The sequence below is a fragment of the Peromyscus maniculatus genome, chromosome 6 (genome assembly GCF_049852395.1).
Source record: "Peromyscus maniculatus bairdii isolate BWxNUB_F1_BW_parent chromosome 6, HU_Pman_BW_mat_3.1, whole genome shotgun sequence".
Classification (NCBI taxonomy): domain Eukaryota; kingdom Metazoa; phylum Chordata; class Mammalia; order Rodentia; family Cricetidae; genus Peromyscus; species Peromyscus maniculatus.
Window position 1 is genome coordinate 66,421,890 of NC_134857.1, and position 20,638 is coordinate 66,442,527.

The 20,638-nt window shown below is 45.4% G+C and overlaps 1 protein-coding gene across 5 annotated transcripts in view; it reads left to right on the forward strand.

Annotated features, from left to right (window-relative positions):
• Sh3d19 (SH3 domain containing 19) overlaps positions 1-20,638 on the forward strand; it is a 169,984-nt gene that overhangs the window by 126,302 nt on the left and 23,044 nt on the right. For all 5 annotated transcript variants that reach the window (XM_076574343.1, XM_006985332.4, XM_042279230.2 and 2 more), the window contains 4 exons: positions 328-1,320; positions 10,203-10,310; positions 14,485-14,597; positions 19,647-19,708. In XM_076574343.1, coding sequence (XP_076430458.1) covers positions 328-1,320; positions 10,203-10,310; positions 14,485-14,597; positions 19,647-19,708 — 1,276 coding nt within the window. The remainder of the gene's footprint in view (positions 1-327; positions 1,321-10,202; positions 10,311-14,484; positions 14,598-19,646; positions 19,709-20,638) is intronic.

The following is a 20,638-nucleotide window of genomic DNA, read 5'->3' on the forward strand; positions in this document are numbered from 1 at the left end:
ATCGAGGAGATAGGGATGAGAGTGACTTGCCTTGGCAAGGAAAGCATTAAAGTTGTTGGGAGTTTCGACCATCAGATAGAAACGGTTCGGGTGATGTCTAATGAGAACCAGGAATCTAATGGTATTTTAAATGACTGTGTTATGTAAACAAATGCAAGTTGTATAACCCTGTAAACTGACCACACACAGTTCCCCGGTGGTTTTACAATTACCAAATCTCTTGGTAGCCTATATGTATATTTTTAAAAATCTACATATCCTCCGCTACGTTTTTTCACTTTCAAATGATAACACCGTAACTTTGCTCTCTTCCTTTGGTCCTGCCAGCTCTGCAGGCGCCTCTCAAGCCTCTTCAGGCGTCTCCAGCAGCCTCAGCTGGTGATGTCCCACCCAGTGTGGCACCTTTAATAGTCTTTGATATTTCTGAAGAGCAAAATTGTCCTGAAAACCCCAGCGCTACAAGATGTCCAGTGCCAAGACCAAGATCAAAAAACAACCTCAGACCAGTAGCTAGAGATACTAACAGTGAAGAAGAGAAAGGTAGCCGGAAGAGCCCAGCGGGCCTCAGAGAAGACTGGCCACCCCAGTGTCTGCTGGACAGCACCTGTAACTTAGATAGCCAGGCCGTGATGAACATTATGAACACAGAACAAAGCCAAAACACTATCGTTTCCAGGATCAAAGCATTTGAGGGTCAGACTAACACGGAAATCTCAGAACCGCCCAAGAAGCCAGAGATCATTCCCCGCACAGTTCCCCCGAAGCCTGCTGTTTCCTCAGGGAAACCCTTGGTGGCACCCAAGCCAGCTGCTAACAGGGCTTCCGGACAGTGGGACTCGTGGGCCGGAAACAGGCTCAAGGTTACTTCCAGAGAAGGGCTCACCCCATCCTCATCGCCACAAGACGCCGGAAGCATCCCAGTAACCAAACCTGAATTGCCAAAGAAACCAACTCCTGGCCTTACACGCAGCGTGAACCATGAGATTTCAGGAGGAAGGCCCATGGCCGAGAGCCCTGATGCAGGGAAGAAAGTCCCAACTCCAGCGCCCCGGCCTTTGCCGCCGAAGAAATCAGCCTCCCCAGATGCCCCAACTTACACTTCAGTTCCACCAAAATTGGTTTCGGTCCCTCCCCGCCTCTCAGTAGCATCACAAGCCAAAGCGTTCAGGTCACCGGGAGAAGGGCCTCCAGCCAACCCTCCAGTTCCAGCTCTACAGAGCAAGACCCTGGGGGACATCGACCTCATCAGCTTTGACGATGACGTTTTGCCCACCTCAGGGAGCCCAGCCGAAGAACACCTCGGTTCTGAGACGGTCCTAGGTGAGCAAACTCTGAAGTGGAGGGGAACCTGGGCTCATCAGGGTGCCTACAGTGTCGCTGTTGTGGTTTTCAGTACATACACGTATATGGAGGTGTGTGTATGTTTCAGGATAGTATCGCAGAAATAAGAGACATGCAGCGCTTACGGACGGAGACGGAGGAAAGGGAGAACACGAGGTGGGAGATGGAGACAGGAGTGAAAGGAGAGACACTAGAATGCACTGATTTTTTTTTTGTTTTGTTTTTCGAGACAGGGTTTCTCTGTGTAGCTTTGCGCATTTCCTGGAACTTACTTGGTAGCCCAGGCTGGCCTCGAACTCACAGAGATCCGCCTGCCTCTGCCTCCCGAGTGCTGGGATTAAAGGCGTGCGCCACCACCACCACCCGGCTCTGATTTTTATTGTATGGGGCTGGGGGTTAGTTTGTTGTGGGGCTGGCTTCCCTAATTACCAGTTTGAAGTCCAGGCCTCACATTGAAAGGGTCTGGGGACTTTAGCAGTAGGAGAAGGAGATGGAAGCTTCTCACAGACAGAGAATAATGTGATGACCCCACAAGGGTCCTCATGGAGAGCCAAAGGGCCCACCCAGGAGGGGTCCTGCAAGAGTGATGTGCTAAGCTAGGACCCAAGTGCTGCAAGGTTCCCATAATCCTCACAGTATATCTTGGCAATGCCAATTTCTGTAAATAAGACTCAACAATTGTCAGTGTGCTGCCAAGATCAGGATAATTAAATTTCCCAGAGGCCAAGAGAATGTTTTCTTTCCTCGCACTGTTGAGATAGCAAAGCTTATCTCCCGGTGATGTACAGCTTATCTTTGATCTGTCAAACTAAGCTGATCTGAAGATCACTGATAAAATTCCCTTTACTATTATTTGCTTATTTGGATGACATTTGTGGGCATACAGACTTAATAGTATTTTCCAGATTTTAACTGTTCTCTTATAAATATTAAGCATGCCTCAGAATGGTGTAGAACACACGATTTCAAAGCCAAAGGCTGGCCAAGTAAGATAGCTAGATGTAGGCACAGCACTAGGGAGGCTGAGTTAGGAAGGTCACAAGTTCAAGGACAACCTGGGCTACATCTGAGACTTGTCTCAATCAGACAAAAAAATCTTGCATACTATATACATGGTAGCGGACATATTTGTTAAATATTTAATGCACACAACAGTATAACTGGCCATGGCAAATAAAGCAAAAAGATATGTCTCATATCCATCAAAAGCAGAAGGAAACCATTAGACTATATTAAGTGTCTGCTGATGGTCCTAACACTGTGATGGGTACTATTTTTATTTAATGCATACAACTCAAACATAATTTGATTTAATACAGAAACAGTAAGGCATCATTGGCCTCACTTTGCAGATGAAGTAAACAGACTGAGAGACTATCAGTGCCTCATGTCATAAAACTGTTTTTCCAGCCAAGGCTCCAGGGTGTGTGTGTGTGTGTGTGTGTGTGTGTGTGTGTGTGTGTGTGTGTGTCCATTTTGATTTGTGTATCGTTGGGGGTTAAACCCAAGGTTTCATTCATCATGTCGCCCACTGATCTGCATCCCCAGCCCCCAAACAGTCTTTTTATTCTGTCTTGTTTATTTTTTACATTACGTTTGCTACCCACCATTTTCAGGACTCCCCGGACAAAGCAAAACCTCAGAGACCTTTTTATGGTTGTTGCTAATATCATTTTCTTAGCTAAACCTTTTGATGTTACAAGGGTCAGAGAAGGTCAGGGATGGGGAAACCATACAAGCCAAACAGATGTTGCCTTTTTAGAACCTGCTAGGTGCTGTGGGGTGGAAACTTGGTGAAAGCACTGAGAATGTCTTCCGTATCATAAAGCAGATACAGACAGGCTGCTTCACACAGGAAGCTGAACAGCCGACATTCGATGTGGCTGCAGATTCATACTTCACACTCAGCCCTTTTTTTTTTTTTCCCCTGTCTTGGTTTCTTCCACTTCATTGCACAACATTTGATTATCAGGGCCGTCTTTTGGCAGAATGTATAATTTGTATGCCCCACCTGACTTTAACCATTGCTCGTGACTGTGAGGTCATAGGGAGCCCAGTGTTTATCTTGTAAACCACCACCCCCCTGTATTTTTCGCTTCACTGGGTGACAACCTCACATGCACAGCCTTCCGTAGAGACAGAAACCATCCCTGAATCTTCTCACTGTGTCACAGAGTATCTAGCTGTTTGGATTTGGAGTAGAGCAGGCTCTCACACAATTGCTGTGTGACTTTAGCACTTCCCTTCACCTCCAAGGGCCTGTTTCCTCGTATATAAAATGCCGCCTCCTGGAGGATGTTACCAGGGCTAACATGGTTGTAGAGGAAAGCCCTACCACTGCTGCAGACTGGCTGTAATGATTCCTTTCAGTTTCACATCTATTAAAGTCACCGTCGCCTGCTGGCTTTACTTGTGACCCATCCTCAGGACGGCCTCCTTGCTCCCGTCCCTGTGTGTCACCCATCCTCAGGACGGCCTCCTTGCTCCCGTCCCTGTGTGTCACCCATCCTCAGGACGGCCTCCTTGCTCCCGTCCCTGTGTGTCACCCATCCTCAGGACGGCCTCCTTGCTCCCGTCCCTGTGTGTCACCCATCCTCAGGACGGCCTCCTTGCTCCCGTCCCTGTGTGTCACCCATCCTCAGGACGGCCTCCTTGCTCCCGTCTCTGTGTGTCACCCATCCTCAGGACGGCCTCCTTGCTTCCGTCCCTGTGTGCCGCCCATCCTCAGGACGGCCTCCTTGCTCCCGTCTCTGTGTGTCACCCATCCTCAGGACGGCCTCCTTGCTTCCGTCCCTGTGTGCCGCCCATCCTCAGGACGGCCTCCTTGCTCCTGTCCCTGTGTGTCACCCATCCTCAGGACGGCCTCCTTGCTCCCGTCACTGTGTGCTGCCCATCCTCAGGACGGCCTCCTTGCTCCTGTCCCTGTGTGTCACCCATCCTCAGGACGGCCTCCTTGCTCCCGTCCCTGTGTGTCACCCATCCTCAGGACAGCCTCCTTGCTCCCGTCACTGTGTGTCACCCATCCTCAGGACGGCCTCCTTGCTCCTGTCCCTGTGTGTCACCCATCCTCAGGACGGCCTCCTTGCTCCCGTCACTGTGTGTCACCCATCCTCAGGACGGCCTCCTTGCTCCTGTCCCTGTGTGCTGCCCATCCTCAGGACGGCCTCCTTGCTCCCGTCACTGTGTGTCACCCATCCTCAGGACGGCCTCCTTGCTCCCGTCCCTGTGTGTCACCCCACTTTCTGCCTCTGTGCCAAGATTACTGCTGCTTCCTTCTGAACTGGCTCACTCTAGCTTTTCATCATCTTCTGAACTATGGCTGCCGCCCCAGGGATTTTTCCAGAGTGCACACTGGCCTTGTGGCTCCCCATCCTTGTTACCCTCCAGAGGCCTTCAGGGTCACCTCAGCCCCCGTCCCACTCCTGGGACTGATGAATTTCTTGTTTGGTTTTTGACTGGGGATTCTGTGAGACTTTCCTGGTACTTCCGTGGCATTGTCATTATAAATAAAAGTTGATGGCCTCTCTGAACCCTTGCCTAATTGGTCCCGGCATCAGCCAGGAGCTGGGGGGAGGAACACAGAAGAAGACTCAGAAATATGTCTTTGCTTCTCTTTGTCTTCCCTCAAAAATAATGAAAAACTAATAAAAGTGTTCATAAAATGAAGTTGCCATATTAATCTCAGGAAATAGAGATCAGAAAATACTGACACTATGGAAACATTGTAAAGATTAGAAGAAATTATTAAAGGAAAACTCATAAAACAGACAATTTAATATTGGATTCATTTCTTAGGTAGAATGCCTTCCAGGTTAATGTAATAAAGCCAAGAAGTATTAGCGATTCCACTCCACACCCTTACAAATCATACCCAGTTGTCAAAAAAAAAAAAAAAAGGCAGAATGCGTCTACTGTCGGCTCCATTGCACAGACCGGAATAATAGTTTAGCTGCCCATCTCTGCTATTAGCAGAACTCCAGGGAGAGGAATGACAGAGAAGCAAGCCAGGGACGGGGATCTAATTGCAGTGACAAGCGTATTATCACAGACAGGTAATGGCCGGAAGACTGCTATATCATCAGGGCTTTTACCGGCCCAGTAATGAAGACCGCGCATAGGTGGACAGGGGCCTGCTTGTTCGGCGACACGTGGAGAATAATTGGTGTTGATCTGAGGGACTAAAAGGAAGAACACAGAAAAATGCCATTGACGTCCCTAGATTTGGACGGCACATTTGTCTTGCCATGTGTGAGCAGTCGCTGACAGAATTCTCGCCATGAGGTTGTTAACCACTGGTAGATCACAGGATTCTGAGGACCTGATGCAGACTGTGAATCTTTTGTCTCCTTTCAAAAGATCCCCGGTAGTTTGTGTACAAACAGTTTGAGGTACAACATTCAGCATGTCAAGACCTCTCCTGGGCTCTAGATTAAGAACTTGTTCTAGGCCAAGTAGTGGTGAGTGGTGGCGCACGCCTTTAATCCCAGCACTCGGGAGGCAGAGGCAGGTGGATCTCTGTGAGTTTGAGGCCAACCTGGTCACAGAGTGAGTTCCAGGACAGGCTCCAAAGCTACACAGAAAAACCTTGTCTCAAAAAGCAAAAAAAAAAAAAAAAACAAAAAAAAAAAAAAACACTGTTGTAAAGAACATTGGAGATAATGCATGCATATATGTCTTAGTTACTTTTCAATTACTGTGACAAAACATTATGACCAAAGCAACTCATAGAAGAAAGATGTAACACAAATTCTAAATGGCCTTTTAATAATAATTTAAAAAAAAAAAAACTGGAGCCAGATATTGGGGTGAAAGCTGAAAGATCAGGTAGACAAAGGAACAAGCCACCTCTTACCTCTAAGACTCCTCAGCCTGAAGAAGCTTTCCTCAGCTGAAAGACTTTAGTTCCTGTCTCCTCACGCCTTATATACCTTTCTCCACCCAGCCATTAAAGGCATGTGTGCTTCCCAAGTACTGAGATTAAAGTTGTATGCCACCACTGCCTGGCTCTGTTTCTCTCCTAGACCGAGTCAATCTCATGTAGTCCAGGGTGGCTTTGAACTCACAGAGATCCAGACGGATTTCTGCCTCCCAAATGCTAGGGTTAAAAGTGTGTGCCACCACTGCCTGGCTTCTATGTTTAATCTAGTGGCTTGTTCTGTTCTCAGATCTTCAGGCATATTTTATTTGGGTACACAATATATCACCACAGAAAGAGTTTATTTAGGTCTTATGGTTTTAGAGGGTTAGGTTCTGTGACCACCTATTGTTGATGTTTGGTTTTTTCGAGAGAGGGTTTCTCAGTGTAGTCCTGGCTGTCCTGGATCTCACTCTGTAGACCAGGCTGGCCTCGAACTCAGAGATCTGTCTGCCTCTGTCTCCTGAGTGCTGGGATTAAAGGCACATGCAACACCATGCTTGGCTACAAAGCAATGAGATTTATTGACAACATCTCTTCAGATTAATAGTCCAATCCAACCTATTGTTTCCTTATACCTAATATCTTCACCTTTAAAACTATAGCCATTTTCCAAACCACTGAAAAAAAAGTACTTAAAAAATTTTTTTTAAAGCTCGTTCTTACAGTATACTGTTTTAAATGTTTGTCATCAATTTTTTTTTTCAATGATAAAATGAAAGGAATTTGGAGTTAACTCAGGGTTTCCCGGTTGATAGGTTGTTTCTCCGATATTTTGCTTTTGTTTTATTTCTTTAAAAAAACAAAAACCTACAATATATCCTCCCATAAACAGTTACTTTCAGTGTTCTGTTTATGGAGTAAATTTCTAAAAATGAGGCCCAAACTGTAGATCTTTGAACAGATGCCAGTGATGTGGCCGCCTTCCAGGCCGTGTCTACAGCCCCCAAACACAAAGGGACACGCCATGCTTGCTTTGTAGGTTGCCCACATTCAGGGGGGAGGGGGGAGTAAGCTTCAGCAATTGGGGGTGTGCCTCGTTTGGAGGGAACTTGCCCGGTGCGCCCAGAGCCCTGGGTGCCGCCGTCATCGAGATGAAGACAGGCCTCGGGTCCTCCTTTCTTCTCCTCGATTGGTGTGTGCTGCCGTTTGTCCGCTCTGACTGTGGTCAGTCACATGGAGCTCAGCCCAGCACCACATGCCGATGGCCTCGTGACTCAGTAAGCACAGCCGGGCCCATCAACACACCATGCCTGCCAGTCTGCCATGGTGGTACGCTGCTTTTCACCAAGGCATGCCTGCCAGAAGAACGTGACCCAGTCAGTTGTGTTGTGTTTTTTTTTTTTTTTTTTTAAGAGCAGCTTGTGACATGAAAACTAAGAAGGAAGAAAGTGGAAGCTAGGACACTTAGAGCTCTTTACAAGTACACTGTAGAATAGCTGCTTGTGTTTACAGCCTTCATCCTAAGACAGTGTGACTGACCCTTGGACAGGATTGTGGAGATCTGCCCTCTACGGAGTACAGGACTTAGGGCACTGTTTCCTGAGGCTAGCCTCTCCTGCAAGCTGGCTTTGAGTGTTCCTATGCCAGCCTCTCCACAGTACCTGTTGACCTCCTTCCTCTGTCCACCCACACACCCTGTCCGGTGTCGCGCACACGCCTGCCTACTCTGGAATGTGAAAATGTATAGGCAGTTTATTGTCCCAGAACCCAATTTCAGGCATTTCACTGTCAACGTTTTCTTCTCCCTCCCTCCAAACTCACCCAGCAATCGTCGTCAGCCAGAAACAACTCCGATAGGGTTGATCACACGGAACATTTGCCAGCCTCGATCCTTTGCTAAACTCGCTGGTCCTTTTGCCAGCAAAAAAAAAAAAAAAAAAAGCCCTGAGAGATACTGCAAACTGGGGTGTGACAGCTGAGGTTCTGGGTGAGGGCGGAGGATAGTTAGAAGGCAAGGTCAGGCTTCTGCAGCTTGTAGGGGTAGGGAAGGCTGGTAGTTCAGGTTCCGGCAAGCCGAGGAGGTGGCACAGAGCCGCAGCGGCGGGGAAGAAGTAACAGAAAAGGGAGATGCTGCAGATCATATCGTTTTATTTGTGCTGTTCTGTTTATGTTCAGGTCTCCTGTCTTTCTTTTTTAAATTATTTTTATGATGTGTGTGTCTGTGTGTGTATGTCTGTGTGTGTTGTGTATGTATCTGTGTGTGTTGTGTGTGTCTGTGTGTTGTGTGTATCTGTGTGTTGTGTCTGTGTGTTGTGTGTCTGTGAGTCTGTCTATGTGTCTGTGTCTGTGTGTGTATGTATATGTTGTGTGTATTTGTGTGTTGTGTGTGTATGTGTCTGTGAGTCTGTTTCTGTGTATGTGTGTGTGTGTATGTCTGTGTGTTACACACACCCGTGTGCATGCAGAGTCCAGAGACTGACATCAACTGCCTTCCTCTGTTGCTCTCTCCCTTTTCTTACACAGGGTCTCACCGAACCTGACGCCCCCTTTCCTGCTCTACTGGCTTGCAAGCCAACCCCAGGGACCCTCGTGTCTCTGCTCCCTCAGTGCACCAAGCTTTTCACAGGGACTCTGGGGACTGCACCAGGGCCTCACGCTTGCACCACAGGCCTTTTCCCACCTGACCTGCCTCCTAAGCCTTGGGGTTCCCGTCTTTCCAAACAGTTTTTATAGGAGCTGGGGAGATGGAGTGTGTGAGTGGGTGTGAGTGCCTTCTGCACAAACACGAGGCCTGAGTGTGAATCCCCAGCACCCACACAAAGTCCAAGTGTGGGCGTGTGCATCTGCAACCCCAGCCAAAGTGGGGCAAAGATAAGCAGACCACTGGAGCTCACTGGCCAGTCAGCCTAGCCGAAAGGCAGCAAACTTCAGGTTCAGTACAATAGCCTGCCTCAAGGGGGCAAGAATGATAGAGCAGGACACACCTGGCATCCTCTTCTGGCCTCCGTACTTGTGTGTACATGCATGTGAACTAGCACACACATACATATGCATGCACCTACAAACTTTTTTTAAAGATTTATTTATATGGGGGCGGGGGTGCCTCCATGCATGTGTGTCTGGTACCCACGGAGGCCAGAAGAGGCGGTGGATCCCCTGGAACTAGAGTTACAAGCCTAATGTGGATGCTGAGAACCGAACTTGGGTCCTCCGCAAGAGCAGCAAGTACTCTTAACCACTAAGCCATCTCTCCAGACCCACATACCAACATTTTTATAGACATAATTTCTAAAATAATGAAAAGAGCATTTACATTAAAGTTCATTCCTTTCCATTTAAAAAAAAAGGTTTATAGTTATGTTTTCATTTAAAATACTTACCTTAGGCATATCTGATTCACTTAAATTAGTGAAGATGGAGAAATGCTAAATCATCTATCTTTGCCCCAAAGTTAAATATTTGAAGGAAGATATTCTATTTCTGGAATAAAGCCCTTTTTACTTGCACGTTATGGAAGTAAAGCCTCACTGAGTTAACTCTAAGCAGCTGGGCCCCTTCCTCGCGTCAGGCCGTGCGCAGAGGAGGCTGGGGCCTCTGGTGAGCGAATGTCGCAGCCCTGAACAGGGATGTGAGGAGAGCCCTCCCGGGGCCTGCGAGGTGCTGCTGTCTGGAAAGACTGCTTGTTGCAGTTGCCCCTCATTTGTAGGCAGACATTTATGAAATGATTGCACTCCCCTGAAAGCCAGCTTCTACATAATTCAGGATTGTCCTGGATCTCTCTCATCAGAGAGGAAGAAAAGCCATATGAATTATTTACAGGGTACTAAATTATTTCCTTTTATGAGCTCCAACTTTGTTTTTGTCTCTGCAAACTGAGATTTTGTTTATCCATGAATAGTTTTCCCTGGGGCATGAAAAATATGACTCTTCAATTATGAATGAGGCTTTTTTGTTTGAGTCCGTGTTAACTAAAACATGTAAAATAAACTATGTTTTTCATTAGATCCTTTTCAGCTCCCCGCAAAAACAGAACCAACAAAAGAGAAAGCCGTTCCACCAGCACCCACCAGGAAGCCTACAGTAATTCGAATCCCAGCCAAACCAGAAAAATGTAAGCTCTTCTCTGTCTTCCTAATTTACTCCTCCAAGAGCCTAGGAGAAATCCGAATGAACTTATCAATGTCTGCTTTTGAAATTGTGTATCACCTGCCGTTTGTTACTCCATCACGGACATCCGGAGCAAGGTGTTCTCTCGCGGTTCTTTGGAGAGTTCTCACCGTAAATTTGTATAGTGTTTTTCTTGAAGGTTGATTTTAGACAAAGAGCACAGGAGACCGTGGCTCTGAGAACAGGCAGAGTATTCCGTATCACCATTGCCTCTGGTAAAGACAGGCAGGAAAGCGTTGAAACTAAAGCAAATGAGGTTACATATGTCTGTGATGGGTCTGTTGTCCAGTCAGCTCAATCTTCATACAGCGGTGCGTGGATTGTGCAAAGAACTGTACCCAAAGGCCTTAGGAACATGTAACAGTTACACTTCTTAGGAGGACTACATTGCAAAATAAATATCATTTTTTAAAAAGATTTATTTATTTATTATGTATATAGAAGAAGGTGCCAGATATCATTATTATATCATGGTTGTGAGCCACCATGTGGGTGCTGGGAATTGAACTCAGGACCTCTGGAAGAGCAGTCGGTGCTCTTAACCCCTGAGCCATCTCTCCAGCCCTAAATATCATTTTTAAATTGGTATAACACTAGATTTTTTTGTGTGTGCTTCCTTAGTTGATTTTTTTTTTTTCATACAGTAAGTGAAATTTTGTATCTACTTTAAGAAGAAATTTGATGTTTAGGGTTGGGGATGTGATTCTCTTGGTAGAGTGCTTGCTTGGCATGCCGGAAGCCCTGGGTTCAGTTCCTGGAAGTGTATAAAACTGGGAGAGATGGTACACATCTGTAATCCTAGCACTGAGAAGGTGAAGGCAAGGGGATCAGGAGTTCAAGGTCATCTTTGGCTACACAGTGAGTCTGAGGCCGACCTGAGCTATAGGAGACACCAAGAAAAAAAAAAGAAAGAAAGAAAAATATGTGGGTTCTAGAGCTGTAGGTTCTAGAGCAGTCCCGGGTATCGCTCAGAATCCTCACTCAGCTTTCCAGGAGCCTCTGGTTTCCTTCCTGCCTGCAGCGCTTCTGCATGGCCCCTAGGTACTGATTCCTCCTAACACAGGCATGTGGGGTACAGTGTGTCCAAGGCTGCAGCGCCCCGAGAGTGTACGGGAGCATACACTTGAAGTTAGGGGACTGGCTTTTCTCTAAAATACTATGGAGAAGCATCATGTCGGTTTTGATCTCTTGGTGGTTTTGTTATTAACCAATAGCACTCAGCCAGGAGCAAGAAGATGAACTGAGTCGCTGTGAAAAATGAGGAGAAAGTCAAGGCTCTGAAGTTCCAGCAGCACTTGCTTCTTTGAAGGTTATATCATTGTGTTGATTAAGGAAAGGGTGGCATAATCACTTTTGTGTGTGATACAGTCAGAAAGGAGTAAAAGTATAGCTCATTGGGTTATTTGCCTGTTTGCTGTTACCTTATAATTGTACTCTGATTTAACAGGCAATGGTAAAATATAAAGGTTATGAATATGATAGGGACCTCGTGTGGGTTCTAGGTTGAACTTTTTTTTTTGACTTTCTAAGGATGGAATCCAGCCCTCTCTCGTGGTTTACACCGAGCTCCACTCTCTAATGCCCATGCCCCCAAGACCACCTCCAAGTCAGATGAGTCATTAGGACTCCTCACAGGACGCAGTAGTCATGGTTATGGTTTATTACTGCAGAAGTAAATGAGACAGAATCCACCCAGAGGAAAGGCATATGGGGTACGATGTGACAGAAACCGGCATAAGCTTCCAGGAATCTTCTAGTGAAGTCACACCACACAGGCATCCAGTCGCCCTACAATGAGTTAAGACCACACACAGAATGTTGTTAAGTAGGGAAGCTTCCTGAGATGCTGATGCTCTGTCCACTCCTGTGACTAAGGCTGGTTACATAGCCACCGTTAGAAACTGACGGATTCTAAAATTCCAGATGTCTGGAAGGAAAGAAAGTGCCGAATGTGAGCCAGATTCTTGTGATTTCTTAGTTCTAAGGATGGTCCCACTTGAAGCCCTGCACTCGGGAGGCAGAGGCAGGCGGATCTCTGTGAGTTTGAGGCCAGCCTGGTCTACAGAGTGAGTTCCAGGACAGCCAGGGCTGTTATATAAAGAAACCCTGTCAGGGAGGGGCAGAGGGAGAGGGGGTGGTGGTCCCATCTTACAGTCCAAGCTCTGAGTGCCAGCTAACAGCAGAGCCCGTGAGCAGGCATTCCTAAGGGTGAGCAGTGGCAGGCCTACTGTTTACTTCTCTTAAATTGGGTTAATAACTCTCATGAAAGAATAAGCTAAGAAACCATCTTAAATTATTTTCCAAACAAAGCCCCCAGGAACTGTTAAGGTGAATCTGCCCTGCTGGGTGTACAAGAATTGACTTGCCAAAATAGCTTCCAAGTTAGTTCCAGCACAAATCAATGCCCCGGAATTCTATTAGTACAAATTTTTTAAAATGTTAGTGTGTTTTTAGTGGATGTTTTCCAGCGTATGTGTCTGTGTACCGTGGGCATGCAGTACTTGAGGAGATCAGAACAAGATGTCCGGTCCCCTGGAACCGGAGTGAGGAATGACTGTGAGCTGCCATGTGGGTGCTGGGAATCGGACCTGGGTCTTCTGGAAGATCACTGAGCCAATCTCCAGCCCCTGTTGGTACAATTTTAACCAATGTATATATGTACAGTACAGAAGAGAGACCATGATTTCTGGTGTCTAAAGAATTAGAATTTGGAATGGGAAGAAATGAACAGCTTTGTGGTACAAGGCCCTTTATAGTCTTGGTCCCTGTCAGCTCCTTCCCCTGGAACCTGTTTCTCCTAAGATATCCTCCCCAGGGTATACACGTTCCTTCAGGCCTTTGCCAGATACCTTTACTGGTGGATTCAAATTGGAACTGTATCTCTGAAGCCCATCACTCCCACGCCAGATTCTCCCTGTGCCCTTCCTGCAAGGAAGCGTCCAGCTCACTTGCTTAGGGCTACAGTAGACTCTTAAATAACATGGTTCATTTCTTGTGAGGATGAGGATCTGCCACAGAGGGAGGCCTGCAGAAGGTGACCGATGTGGATGATCCTGTGTGTCTTGATCCCCAGAGCAGACCAGACTCTCACTACAAACACTTGCCCGTCTTAAATCATTGTTTTCCTTTTGAGAATGTTTTCCTGTCTGCGGATAAAACAGGAACCTGACATCCTCTTGGTAGCGGTTTTTCATTGGAGCTGGAAACCTGAACAAATGCGAATCCCCATATACTTTTAGTGGCTCCACCAGACAGTGTAAAGATGACTTTAGCCTCCTACGCTATGTTTCAGCCATCCCCTCATGAGGTATTCCTCCACACATACTTTAATTATCAGGCAATAATTAAATCTAATCATCTCTATTTTCTCTCTTTAAAGTAAGTTGGGAGTAAGTATTACTGAGCTAAATGTATGGTTTGGATTTAAAGGTATTGTTTCTGTAATTGAGGCTAATTATGGTCATTAACCTGAATTATCAGAAGCGTTTAATTATTTGTGGATGGGGGAAGATTGGGTACTCCACCTATTAAGGACCATGTCTTACTAGAATGAGCACAGGCTTTGGGTTCAAATGAACAAACCTGACAATTCCTGACATTAATAAGTTAAATAGCTCACCTACAGTTTTCTTAATTTCTGTAAAATAGGTAGCATATTGTCTAATATGATGCCCTGTGCTAATGCTATATCTGTACTAGCCATCATGGTAGCCTCTATGCCCCAGTGGGTGCTGGGTGCTGGAAATGTGCTTAGCACAACTAAAGAACAAAAAACTTTAACTTGGTTTTACTTTAAGTAAATTTAAATCTAAATAGCCACATGTAGTTACCGGCTACTTGTTGACCAGACAAATCGAATACAGGGGTGAGGATTGGAATGTCCGAGTGAATGCCTGACACATCATTCTTAGCAGTGCTATCCCTCTGTTGTAACATGCAATATGTTAGCTCATTCATCGATTTTCTGAAGTCTGCAGAGGGCTCTTTGTCCTTACTTAGCGTTCTAGTGCTGGGTGTGACTCTCTCCTGCCGGCCATTTTCCTAAGGAGCCCAGCGGTCATCGATGGCTTCCTGGACTAGCCATTGCTGGTGACTTCTGTCTTCTCTCTTTTCCCTAGGTTTACACGAGGATCTGCAAAGCCCACCTCCTCTTCCTGCCGAAAAGCCTGTTGGAAATACTTACAGTACAGTGTCTGGAAAGTTCAGTAACTCGGACAGAACTAGAAACCCAGTAAGTGGTCCTGAGCGCTTGTTAGGCTTAAGGCAGAGTTCTGAACCCGTTCTAAATCTTCAGTTGATGTTTAAATTATTTTACCGTTGGTTATATTTTTAGAAATATTTTATTAGAACCCAATTGCTAAACCTCATGTACTTACTTAATGTTATATTCAATATTTTACAAGTCCATATAGAAAGGATTGGGTTCATTCATTGTACTTCATTATAAAGTAATTTCTTCTGTACTGATACAATGACATTGTCTTTTACATGATACTGTAATAATAATGAAGAGGTTATTAAAACTTCCAAAAAAACTTTAATATTTGTACAAATATTTAGTCAAATTGTTAGTTTTTGTTTAAAACACTCAAATCTATTTTTATTAAAAATAATAATAATGATAATAATTTAAGATAACTACCCTAAGAATTTTTATTCTGAAATTTAAGATATTTTTTAATTAAAATACAATGCTTTGCTATATATTTGTTAACATACCTAGGACCTTTTATATATATATATTCTAAATTTCAACCTTAATACTCTTCCCTCGAGCATTTTAAAAAATTTCATCCTGATGGGCAATCTTTATGGCTTCTTTCAAGAGAAATCAATTCTTAAAGTCTTTAAACCAATTCAGTTCAGTTTTTATAATAGTTCTACCCTGTGCATTAACTGTGCTCATCACACAAGCAACCCATCCAATCTTCTAGTGAAGAGAAATTTCTTTGAAAAAGACATTAAATTAAATTAGCCAATACCAAGTTAATGAGATTTCCTGTAGAATGAATTAAAATTTAGTGATCACTTGTATCTTCAAAGTACTTGATAATAAATTTTTATTAATACTGGGCCAAGAATACCCAACAGCAGATAGTTAGGGCCCCTGCCATACTGTAACCCCAAACTCCTGTGGAAGACAGTTGCTCACAAAGATCTCGGGCTCCCACTCTCCCGAAAGGTGCACACTCTCCAGTGTGAGGGAACACTGAAGTGAGCACCTGTGGTGTCTCGCAGTCCAAGGGCAACATCTACATTTACAAGTAAATAAGTTAGGATAAACCAACATCCCCACCCCACCCCCACCCCCGAGAGCTCCCGGGTTCACACTGCATCTCTGCCTCACATGAACATGATGGAAATCCTTCCCTGCGTCCATCCCAGAGGGAGTCACAGCCCACCCCGTGCTCATCCATGCAGACCAAAGATTCCTGGAGACTAAGGTCAATCACATGCCTGAAAATTTTGTTTTGAGAATTGTAATTACTGAGTTTATTTAGACCAGAGGCCGTAAGGACTAGGGGTAAAGGGGAAGACCTCTAGAAAGTGACAATGTCACCGGGCTGTGGTGGTACACACCTTTAATCCCAGCACTCAGGAAACAGAGGTCAGAGGATCTTTGAGTTCGAGGCCGGCCTGGTCTAGAGAGGGAGTTCCAGGACAGCCAGGGCTACACAGAGAAACCGTGTCTCAAAAACAAAACAAAACAAAAAAAAGCACCAGTGTCACAGACCAAGAGGGTAGACAGTCTTTACTAACTGTCCCTTTTTACAAAAGCTGGCCCCTGGACAAAACTCATCTGCTGTTGCTCCTAACTTACAGAGCGCTAGGGGACTTTTCATCAGAACTGGTGGCTGCAGTTGCCAGACCTCACTTCCGTCACTTAAATGATGGACCCTAGGGTCCCGTCGGGAGCCACTGGAGCTGTGTGTGTTCTCGCCTGTCCCAAAGCGTCCCTAAAGAAGCTACCAACCTCTACAGTAAAGTCAGGAAACCTGTGTGATTCATGTCAGAATCCAAGCACATAGCACAGAAGTGTATGTGCCTGAGGCAAGCTGATTTTAAACTCTGCTCTAAGAAGGGGTGTCAGCTGCTGCAAAATATACCTAGGCCAGTTCTTCCACAATCCCAGCACAAATGTGATGCACATGTGGTCTTGAGAGAAGGAGAAATATCTACCTTTTTTTAAATGCCACAGAAACCTGGGAATCCCTGGGTATGATGACACTAACCTGTTACCCTAGCACTTGGAGAGGCTAAGACAGGAGAATTGTGAGTTCTGTTCCCACCCAAGCTGTACAGCAAGATCCCATCTCAAAAAGAAAAGAGAGAAAAAGAAACAGAATTTTTTTTTAAATTAGAGTATGATGTGAATATGAAAAGATGGCATCTATAGAGATGCTACAGGCAGAAAACCCCCTCTGCCGGGACCTCAGCCAGCCTGTCAGGCACCAGAGTTCCAGGATCTCGGAACTAGAAAGACCTAACATGATACAAACAGGCTTCACGGCATGTGCAGAAAGCTGGAGAAGGGGGGCGTCTCCGATCAGCAGGACCGTTGGCAGAACCTGGGCACCAACCCAGGCTGAGCAAATGCTACTGCAGCAGTAGGAGCCACGTCGTCTCCGTGTCGGAGGGAGGGTGTCCGTGCCTTCCGGGATGTGCCTTTCTTGTTCCAGCTTGAAGTCTGTCAAAAGTGCGAGATCAAAAAGATACTTGAAATTTTCCCCGAACATACCATCACTGGGTTGGGATGTAGCCCAGCTGGGGTCAAGCCTTGCTGAAAACAAATGAGAGACTCAAAAAATCCTCAGCCCACGAGACGGCAGCTAATATTTGGTATACGCCATTTGATAGATACCTTTCCATATCAAAGTTATATGTTAGTATTTTTTTGCTTCAATTTCCTTTCATTATTAAGGCATCTCCCACAACTAATTTTGAGAAAAATCAACAAAAAAAAAAAATTCTCCTTCCCTGCTAAAGTTTGTTTGCTTTAATTTTAAAGGTGACCAAGGAAAGACACGATTTTATCATAGTGATGTTGTCAGGAAGAATTACAGGCAGCAGCGTATTTACAAGGTGTGGGTTATATTCTGGAATATTGCAGGGTTTATGAGCTGGAGGCTCGCTTCACTACATTAACTGAACTCATTAGTGAAACCAAGTTTTAAGGGCAAGCTTAATTTGTTTTTTAAAAAATGAGACTTTGAAACATCGAAGCATGTTTAAATTATCATAGTTATTGGCGATTAATCACTTGGTATTTAAGGGAATGTTACAAATAGCATGAGCTTAAGCATCGTGGAAAGGAGTTTTCACTCATTTGTTACATGGAAACAGTTTAGATTTGCCCAAAGATTCCTAAGCAATAACTAAATATTTCTTTTTCTTTTTCTTTTTTTTTTTTTTTGTTTTTGTTTTTGGTTTTTCGAGACAGGGTTTCTCTGTGTAGCTTTGCGCCTTTCCTGGAACTCGCTTTGGAGACCAAGCTGGCCTCGAACTCACAGAGATCCACCTGGCTCTGCCTCCCAAGTGCTGGGATTAAAGGCGTGCGCCACCACCGCCCGGCTAACTAAATATTTCTTAATGCAATGTAATTTTAAAGGGCTAGAAATGTCCCCCTGAAAGTCTGAGAGGCAATATTTCATCGGTGGGTGTTGGGGATCTTAAAAAGTAGAAAAGAGAAAGCTGGTCTTGGTAGTGAATTCTTTCAGTTTTAACAACAATTTAGTAAGGACTTTTCCAGATCTTTTTGTTTCTCATTCAACAGAAGAACTATTTCCCAATCCTCAAAAACATGTTCTGGGCGCTAGAGAGACAGCTCAGTAGTTAAGAACACCGCTGCTCTTCCAGAAGACCTGGGTTCGATTCCCAGGACCCACATGGCAGCTCACAGCTGTCTAATGCCCTCTTCTGGCCTCTGTGGGTATCAGGCACACACACGATGCACAGACATACATGCAGGCAAAGCACCCATACACATAACATAAAAACAAATGCTTAAAAAATGAAAAGGGCCGGGCGTTGGTGGCGCATGCCTTTAATCCCAGCACTCGGGAGGCAGAGGCAGGCGGATCTCTGTGAGTTCGAGGCCAGCCTGGGCTACCAAGTGAGCTCCAGGAAAGGCGCAAAGCTACACAGAGAAACCCTGTCTCGAAAAACCAAAAAAAAAAAAAAAAAATGAAAAGGTGTTTTTTCTGAAAACCACTGAAACAGGACCGCCAAGGCCCTCTCTAACCATTCCCCTACTTCTGCATCCTCTTGTCTATCCCTAGGCTGCAGAGCCCAGCTAGAGCTGTCTTGGTTTTTCCGGTCCTCCTTTCACTCTTCCCCACAAAGCCCTTGTCAGCCCATGCAACCCGCCTGCTGTCTGGCCAAACCCCCTTCTCCCCTGCCCTCTGTCTCTTCACACGTCTTCCTTTCAGGCCATGCCTTACGGTTGATTGATTGATTGATTGATTGATTGATTTTTTTAATGTCCTCAACTTCTTAGTTCAAACCCACCGGCTTGTTTAGAAGCTGTCGGACGAGGAGAGGCGGTTTGACTGTCCAAAGTAAAACAACCACCCCCTTCACTCTACGGGTTCAAGTCAGGACCACTTGTTTTCTACCATAATTGAGATGAATAAATGCCTTGTATTAAAATGGAAGCAAACTCTAACAGGAAAGGAGAAAACCACCATCTAGGGCACCAACCCCCTCTTCTGTCCCCCAAGGGACCCAGGCACACATGTGGCGCACAGACATACGTGTAGGCAAAACACTCATACACATGAAAGTCTTTTTTAAAATATTGCTTCATGGGCTTGGCATGGTAGTGGACACCTTTAATCCTAGCACTCTGGAGACAGAGACAGGTGGATCTCTATGAGCTTGAGGCCAGCCTGGTCTACCTAGTTCCAAGCCAGCAAGGGCTACATAGTGAAACCCTGTCTCAAAAATAAATAAATAAAAATAGCATGTGTATGTATATATGTATGTATGTATGTATGTATGTATGTATGTGTGTGTGTGTGTGTAATACTGAGTCCTTCTCAGCTATTTTCCATAATTTCTCAGCTCTTCTACTTAGAGACTCAGGGTTGGGGATTTAGCTCAGTGGTAGAGCGCTTGCCTAGCAAGCACAAGGCCCTGGGTTCGGTCCTCAGTTGGGGGAGGTGGGGGGACACATCCTATGTCTACTTAGAGACTCACCCAAAAAATGGACCCCGGTTCCTCTTGCAAACTCTTGTTTTAGGTTAGTCTTAACTAAAAAAGCTTTCTGTGACATTTATAGGAACCGGAGCAAGCCATTGAATCAGGAGGCTTGGGACAAGGACCCCCCAGGTTGCCACCAAGGTAGGTAACATGTGGGAAAGTTGGAGGGAATCGCATGCCTCCGAGAGCTGGCTCTTGCTCTCTGTCGTCCAGAGGCAGGGCTGGGAGCCTTGGGCCTTGCCTTGGAGAGAAACTCAGGAGTCTGCCCAGGCCGCCAGCCCTCAGTCTGCTTGTGACAGCAGATTGTGGGGTTCTCTCATCTTCTCTTCTTTCAACAAGGTCCAAAACCCCACAGAGCACAAGCATGAGTCTGATGCTATTTCCAAATAAACAAGACAACTTTCCAAACTGAAACAGCTCCTCTGCTGGAGTCTGCTGACAAGCAGCCTCCTGTTAGGAGGGGCAGGCGCGTTTCTCAGCGCCACTGAAGGGAACTCAGAGGTGGCCTGTCCCCTAGCTCTAGGGGTATTCGAGCCAAAGGCTGTTGCGCTTTCAGATGGCATTGCCGTGTTGAAATTTATTTCCATTTAGAGATTAGGAGAAAGGTTTTCGAAATAGTTGCTGTCCTGTTCCATTTTCAGAGCTTCCTTTATGCTAGTCTAAATTAAGAGTTTTAATAGTAACGCCTATAATGTGAGCATTAGGGGGTTTTGATGTTCCTTTTCTAATTATGCAGAGGGCCCAAGCACATATACCTGTTATCATCACATGCACAAGCTTTTGTCTCAGACTGTGGTAGAAAGTACTTAGCTTCCTGAAATAGTCGGTGTGTTTAGGAGCAGTTGGGCCCTTAGAGAACTCATGACAGTAAACGCTTGTTTGTCTTGAACTAATGAATCTCTAGTGCAAGCTAAGAGGAAGCTGCAACATCGTGGCATTTCCTCTAATATAATGTTTAATGCAAGAGTCATTTGCTCAAAAATAGCATACCCTGCAGCTTTCAGTAAATTGTATCCCACTAGCCAAAAAGCTCAAGTTCTTCACGTCTGTGCCAGGCTCTGTGTGTGTGTG